Raw genomic sequence first — 7588 nt, forward strand, 5'->3', positions numbered from 1 at the left:
TGGTACATCCGCACCCGACTGTCAAAAAGACGGAAATATCAGTTTCCCTGGATAGAGTCGGTTGTTCAAATATTCGCGGCGAGTGTAATTTGAAGGCACACGGTTTCATTTTTAAACTGTTTCATTTCGTCTATCTATTGGCCGCAAAATTAGTACTGTCCGTGGAACTGATTTGTTCTAAGTAAACCGCACCGGTTTCCTTTTTAAAGCTTTCAAACCTGCAATCTTAGTGCACTAAGTCTGCAAAAAAAAAACTTGCTGGGCCAACGTCAGATTGATAAAGGATTTATGTTCCGCCGCCAGAGTGCAAATTGCCCCAGTGTTGTAGACGTGCATATAGAAACCTCTCTCCACTCTCGCACTCTCCGCTGGGACCAAAGCAAAGGCTCTGTTAAAATGTTGGTACGGTTGACGTGGTTGCGAGGCAAGAAATGGAGCGTTTAAAATGGGATTCCACCCATTTCTGACGTGGCCGTGTGCTGCGCTCTCCCTTGTATAAAGAGTGGCTGAGCTTAGAGCACCGCGTCAGTGTTCGTGGACAGCTCCGTGGTGCTGAAGTCGCTCCCTTGTAACTCGCGGTCTCGGGCGACGCTTCGCTTCTCGTTTCCCACCTCCCCACTCCTACTCTCCTCAAAAGATGTCCCGGGGAATCTTCAGCAGATACTTCGTCCTCTTCTTCCTCTTGGCCAAAGCGGCGGCGCAAGAATTCGCCCAGACGCGCTTTATCTGCACTTCTATCCCTCTGGAGATGGAGCCCATGTGTTCTGCTCCGATGCAGAACAGCGGTCCGGTGGAGGACATCAAGGGGACCATACTCCAGCTCCGGGAAACCATACTGCAACAGAAAGAGACGATAATGAACCAGAAAGAGACCATCCGGGAGCTCACGGCCAAGCTTAGCAGATGCGAGAGTCAGAGTATGTCAGAGCCCTCGGTGAGTGAAACCAAATCCGGGCAGGGATTCAGCATGGAACAGTCAGGGGGCAGTAGAAATTCCGTGGCATATCTCTCACTAGATCAAGTGGACAAACTAAATCAATTTGGACAAACTTTGCAAACACTCAAAGCACGCCTGGAGAAATTAGAGGTAAATATGTACGAGTAGAAAATAAACGTCTGAGTTCCGTCAAACCAAATAAAAACCAGTTGTTAAAACGATACAAACCGGCGGTAGCTAGTGCAGTAGACTAAGTCCCATTGTTTATCAGGATTTACAGAACAACTGAAATAAAACAGGACCTGGGAATTAAATTTCGGTCCGATTGTATGACCTACTAAACACCATGAGATGAACGGCTTATTGGGAAGGTAGCCAAAGGTGGGTTTTATAACATACGCTCTTCAACTCGGGCTGCCTTAGCTGTTTTTTTTTAGTAGTGCGCAGGGCTTACTCATGCCTCGCTTTATTATCGAATCATCTTTTTACCCCTTTGTGTTCTTTCTGTGTGCACCGGAGCACAGCAGTACAACCGGGTCAACACCACCGCCCAGACAAACACCTTGAAAGATCTCCTGCAGAACAAGATAGACGATTTGGAGAGGCAGGTTCTGTCCCGGGTCAACAGCCTGGAGGAAACAAAAATTCTGGTGAGGAACGACACGACGGAGAACCGGGGCAAGATTGAGAATGCTCTCAACTCTCTTCACCAAAGGATCAGCGATTTGGAAAAAGGTACGTCCCTGAATGGGAGACTCTGAACTCAGACCATCCCAAAGCTTTAACTAGTGAAGTTATAGTCTACAAGAAGCTATGAGCTGTCGTCTTTATTTAAACTGTTTGCTCGCTATATTTACCATTACATTCTCAAATATACTACGCTGTAAAATGGGATGAATACGGGGAATAATATTTTAGAAAAACTCCTAGTTTGCTGGTGGGACATTGCTGGAAGGAAGGCGAGCATGCAGAGGGAAATGGTAATACTATATAATTATGGTCAAAGAGAAATGTCCTAACGCGTTGTCATAATGTTAAGCTTTTCAGCGCGTTTAGAAAACAGGGGGATCGAGACACAGGATGTAAACATTAAGGGGATCGTAGCGACGGCGAAAATGCCTGTGTAAAAACTCAACTAAACTCCTTCCCAAAATCCATTAGTTTTTCCTGCATCCCCTATATTTAGCGAGCTGTCCGCAGCCAGGTGTTTTGTGTGTAAGGGGGCGGTGTTTGGCGGGGTGGAGGCTCCAAGATCTCCAAGTAGTGCTGGAACCCGAGCCATAGGCGCATTACGACAGTGTTCAGGCACCATAAGCTCTTTGCTTCAGTGAAACTTCCTCCGGATGAGCCGAGTGCGGAGACCGCCCCCACCGCCATCCGCCCGCCCCCCACGCCCGCGTTGCAGCAATATGGATTGCGCAGCGGTCTCCAACTATAATGGAATGAGAGCCGTCCCAGGACGCCTCTCACATGACTCGGATTATACTGCGGGGCGCGCTGGTGGGGATTATTCCGGAGTGGCAGTTATATAAGAAATGGTCATGATCAGGTACATGAATCATCCAGAAGCCGGCACACACAGACAGAACAATAATCACAGGTGAACTGGATCGCATTAGATTCAGGAGCTCTGCGATTCCAGTGTTCGGTCACACACTGTTTCCAGCTAATAATGCAATCATATTGTGAATGATTACTTTGTAGGGCAGAAGAATTCCAGGCCGACTGATAAATTCCAGATCACATTTCCCTTGAGGACAAACTACATGTACGCCAAGGTGAAGAAGAGCCTGCCCGAGATGTACGCCATGACCGTCTGCATGTGGCTCAAGTCGAACGCCTCTCCCGGCGTCGGCACCCCGTTCTCCTACGCCGTCCCGGGACAAGCGAACGAGCTGGTACTCATCGAGTGGGGCAACAATCCGATGGAGATTCTAATCAACGACAAGGTAGAGGAGAGACAAGCAGGCCCTTCGGCCCACCCTCTCCATGCCGACCTTTCTACCCTCGACACTACACATTGTCCACATTTAGCCTCAACCCTCCTTTGCATGGGCGGTCCACATGTTTGTCTAAACGCTTCGTCAGTGTGCCGCGAATTCACTTCGCTAAACCTGCAGCTCCTTTGGCCGGCCATGTCTATCATTCCATTTACCGGCACTTGGCCCACTGCCTTCTCGGGCAGTAAACCCCACTCCTGTTCCGTAATTCCATTCCCTCCCCATCTTGTCCAATCCGTGCGAATGAACTATTCGAATGATTGTACTTAATGTACCCAAGTTCCGAATCCGAATTAGAGTTGAGCTCCAAAGCTGGACAATTCGTTTCCTTCTACAGATGCCGCTGAGTTCCTCCAGCAGATTGCTTGTAGCTCCAGATACCAACAGCTGTAGCGCCTTGTGTGTCTAACACGGACCGTTGCTGGAATGGATGTACCCTAACGATTCTGATATGGTTAGACCTGCGGAAGTGTAAGGCAGCAGAAGGAAGCCCGGGTGGCTCAGGGGCTGGAGTCAAGCAGAATCCCAATTCTGCTAAAGGAGAGGCGAATAACTATCCACTCAGTATATCTGAAAAGCGATATAACTGGAAATACCCATTAGGTCAGACAGCGCCTATGGGGAGATAGAGGAAACTTTTAGAACTACAGAAAGGTTATCCACCTGAAACATTTTCTCTCCACAGATGCTGTCAGACCTGCTGAGTGTTTCCTGTATTTTCTGTGTTAATTATGGGGCGTTTAATCATTTTCTAATCTACCATAAGACTTTAAGACACAGAAGCAGAATTAGGCTATTTGGCCCATCAAGTCTGCTCCACCATTCCTTCATGGCTGATTTATTTCCCTCTCAACCGCATTTTCCTATCTTCTCCCCATAACCTTTGACACCCTTACTAATCGAGAACCTACCTGTAACGAGAGAGCTATGAACGATGCTGAATCCAAGTGCACAGTAAGGTCTAAATTTAACTCGACTTGAAATAAACAAGATGATACAAAGGCAAAATCACAAACATTAGTAGTAGAAATGGAACTCCTATGATTGAGTACAGAGCGCTCAGCACGAGGCCTTTCAGAACAGACTTTCTATGAAGGAATGTGGCAAGTAATAATTGGCAATCTGAGTCTTAAAAGGACAGCAGCAGCTAACTTTACTCCAGGGACTTGGAGTACCAAAACCTGGATGTCTGCCGCTCTTCTGTTGGGTCCATGATACTATCAACCTTCGTTATAAATAAACCCAATGATTTGACCTCCACAACCGCTAGACATAGACTCCAGAAGTCAAAGGTATCAATGGGACAGCATCTCATCATAAGTTCTAAATGTAATTTTTATAGGTGGCGAAACTCCCTTTCGTTATCAATGATGGAAAATGGCATCACATCTGCGTTACCTGGTCCACAAGAGATGGTGTCTGGGAGGCATATCAAGATGGCATGAAGAGAGGGAACGGTGAAAACCTAGCACCATGGCACCCCATCAAACCAGGTGGCATCATGGTTCTGGGACAAGAGCAGGTGGGTAGACTATTGAAAACAACAAACTGAGGATTAGCCATTCATTTCCACACTTGCAGCGCTGTCCAATGCAAATCTGCAGTCTTGCTAAATGAGTTCCAGGTTAAAGATGAAACTACAGAGGGCAGCCATCAGCTCTGAGAGCATCAGAATGCCATTAAAAAAAAACAAACAAATCAACTAACCAATCAACCACTTAACTCGAGTCTCTGGGAAGGGTGAGGAGAACGGTGGGCCAATGGGTATCTCAGCTCCCAGAGGCACCAACTGATCAGAGCAACACCAATCACTCCTGTCAGTCTCTGAGCCGTGTGTGTGTGTTCTGTGCCATTTTATAGATCAGGCAACCAGTTTTAGGCCCTGAGCCCCATGGTTTAAGAGCATAGTTCAAAAAAAGCTGTCTTGCCAATGGTCTTTTGAGGGAGATTGCTTAAATTTAAGAGACTGGCAGGAGAAGACCCGAGAGGTTGAGCAGGATTATAATAAAATCAATTAATGAACATGTTCCAATGACACTTATAAACCAAGATGATTGGAGTGCTTTGTAAACCACAAGCTAGTCTAATTTAAGTTTGAAACTCTTCAAGGATATTTCAGTAGAGATGTCCTCTTTTCCCTGGTGACCGCTGTTGTCGAAAGAGGCTTTTCCTCTTTGGAACTTTTCCATGATTGTAGCACAGAATAATTACAGCAGTTTTTATCTATCTGTCTATCTATTTATTTTTATTTTGAGATCCAGCATGGTAACAAGCCCCCCCCCCCCCCCCAGCCCAATGAGCTCACCTCTGTGGCCAATTAACTGAGGAACCTGCACATCTTTGAAACGTGTGGGGAAACTGGAGTAGCTGGAGGAAATCTGGGGAGTTCTGGAGAGAACACACAGACTCCTCACAGACAACGGCGGGAATTGCACCTGGGTTGCTGGCGCTGTAAAGCCTTATGCTAATCGCTACACTACCATGCCGCCCTTTTGCAGTAAATGAATGGATCCTCGGACTGTTAAGTAGAAAAGGAGGTTTTAGTCTTTTCTCTCATAGGAATTTGGATTCATAATTTAACATTACACTATTAATGCACTGCCAGGACTGGTGGTAGAGATAGATACATCGGGGGGGGGGGGAGGGGGGGGGATTTAAGAAACTCTTAGATAGGCACATGGATGATAGAGAAACAGAGGGTCATGTAGGAGGGAAGGGCTAGATTGATCTTGCATTAGGTTGAAAGACCAGCACAACATCGGAGGCAGAAGGGCCAGTAAGGTGCTGCGTTGCAATGTGTTCTAATGCGGCTGAGTGGTAGGAGGATGAGGGGGGGCGGGATGTCAGAGGTAGGTTTTTTACGCAGTGAGTGATGGGTGCGCGGAACGCACTGCCAGGGACAGTGGTAGAGGCAGAAGCATTAAGGACACTTAAGAGACTCGTAGGCAGGCACACGAAAGATAGGAAAATGGAGGGGTATGTCGGAGGGAAGAGTTACATTGATCTTGGAATGTGTTACAAGGTCGGCACAACAGCCAGAGCCAACTGGCGTGTACTATGCTGTAATGGTCACCATGCGCAGGTAGGGTATTTTAAGTCTGCCTCCTAATTGCTGACTTGTAAAATAAAGTGAGGAATTGTTCTGTGCACAAAATGGAGCAGAAGGCAGTAAAATGTAGATTCTACACCATTCTTGTAGGTCTGGTGTTCAGTTCTGTGATGCCCAGGAAGTCTTGTAATTGACGTATTAAAGAGAAGGATACGACATTACAATTGCTGAATTATATTTGTTTTCCTTTTTTTTAAAACCAGGACATGTTAGGAGGTGGGTTTGATGCCACACAGGCCTTTGTGGGCGAAATGTCGCATTTCCACATGTGGGATAGGGTCCTGACTCCCGGAGAAGTCTACAGCCTGGCCAACTGTAGCTCCAAGACCCTGGTGGGCAATGTCATTGCGTGGACTGAAGCCAACGTGGACATCTACGGCGGCGCCACCAAGTGGACATTTGAAGCCTGTCGCCAGATTAATTAATTAGCGAATGGACTCTCTTTTACGACTCCAAAATCAAATTTCTTTTTTCAGGAATGAAACGTAAAAGAATTTTGTGCAAAAAATTACTTAAGTTCGTAAAATATTTACAATACCTTGCCATGACAACTGGATCATGCTTCTCAGGCCTAATATAGAGGGAGTATCAAAAAGATTTTCTTCGAACTTCCGCTAACAGCAGATGACCCGAGGAAAGCAATGTGCTTTAAATACCCGCTGGTGTGTTTACTTGATGCCAATAAGCCCGAGTGCCTTTGGCAGGTACGAAATGCAACAAGTAGTTTCTCTTTTCTCATTTCCGTTTGCATAAGTCGAAACAAAACCCACATTATTTGAGATAATTGCGTTATAGGAACACATCTTGTTAATGTTATGGCTATGTATGCGTATTTCAAAATACACTCGAGTATCAACCAAGACATGGGTAAATATGTCGAACATGTACTGGTAAATTGAAGGTGTAGAATAAAGTGCAAGTATTTTTTTAAAGGAACATTCCATCCTATCACATCATTTGCTTATAGCATGGCATCTCAATAATGTGTGCGTTTATTTTGAACAGCCGTTCTTCCAGCTGGACATCGCCAGAGGGAATAAAGAACAAACGATATGTCGCGCCCTCTAGCGACAAGTATTTTTTACAAGAAACGAAATTTTGCAAATGTACGAAGATTTTTATTGAATTTGATGCCTGAATGAGGATCTTTTTCCCAAAAAAATATTTAGATGATAAAATATTGTTTTTGCCAAACATTGGTTCTTTGCAAGTAAAATATTTATAAATGTAAATATTGTACACTAGGAAGTTCTATATACTGTACCAGAATCTATTACACCGAAGCCAAAGCTTTAAATATTCCAACTTCAGATCCACATCCAACGGTAAATCTCATTTCTGGATAGCGTACGATTAGAGATTACATTATGCAACCATTTCTTAAGAAAGCGCCGTTTTTATGTCATTTATGCTTTTTTTTCATTTAATGCAAATGTGACATGTACTGTCAGTTTTATTTTTACACAATAAAGAAAAAGGGAAAAAAAGTGACTGGAATTAACATCGATTATTTTATCCGGGAGGGGTGTGATTTTACACGTG

General features: G+C 45.1%; 1 protein-coding gene across 1 annotated transcript; it reads left to right on the forward strand.

Annotated features, from left to right (window-relative positions):
* The first annotated feature begins 637 nt into the window (after nucleotides 1-637).
* Nucleotides 638-6489, forward strand: nptx1l (neuronal pentraxin 1 like). The gene is made up of 5 exons (XM_059949049.1): nucleotides 638-934; nucleotides 1462-1672; nucleotides 2642-2886; nucleotides 4280-4459; nucleotides 6250-6489. Exons 1-5 carry the CDS (start codon nucleotides 638-640, stop codon nucleotides 6469-6471), a joined length of 1155 nt encoding a protein of 384 aa, XP_059805032.1. The 3' UTR covers nucleotides 6472-6489.
* Nucleotides 6490-7588: the final 1099 nt, after the last annotated feature.

This window comes from Hypanus sabinus, chromosome 23 (assembly GCF_030144855.1).
Source record: "Hypanus sabinus isolate sHypSab1 chromosome 23, sHypSab1.hap1, whole genome shotgun sequence".
Classification (NCBI taxonomy): Eukaryota; Metazoa; Chordata; class Chondrichthyes; order Myliobatiformes; family Dasyatidae; genus Hypanus; species Hypanus sabinus.

Bases quoted from the DNA above. Each gene is read 5' to 3' on its own strand.
- nptx1l (XM_059949049.1), top strand. From the start codon at position 638: ATGTCCCGGGGAATCTTCAGCAGATACTTCGTCCTCTTCTTCCTCTTG. The intron at 935-1,461 runs GTGAGTGAAACC...ACCGGAGCACAG, and splicing joins AGAGTATGTCAGAGCCCTCG to CAGTACAACCGGGTCAACAC. The intron at 2,887-4,279 runs GTAGAGGAGAGA...TAATTTTTATAG, and splicing joins AGATTCTAATCAACGACAAG to GTGGCGAAACTCCCTTTCGT.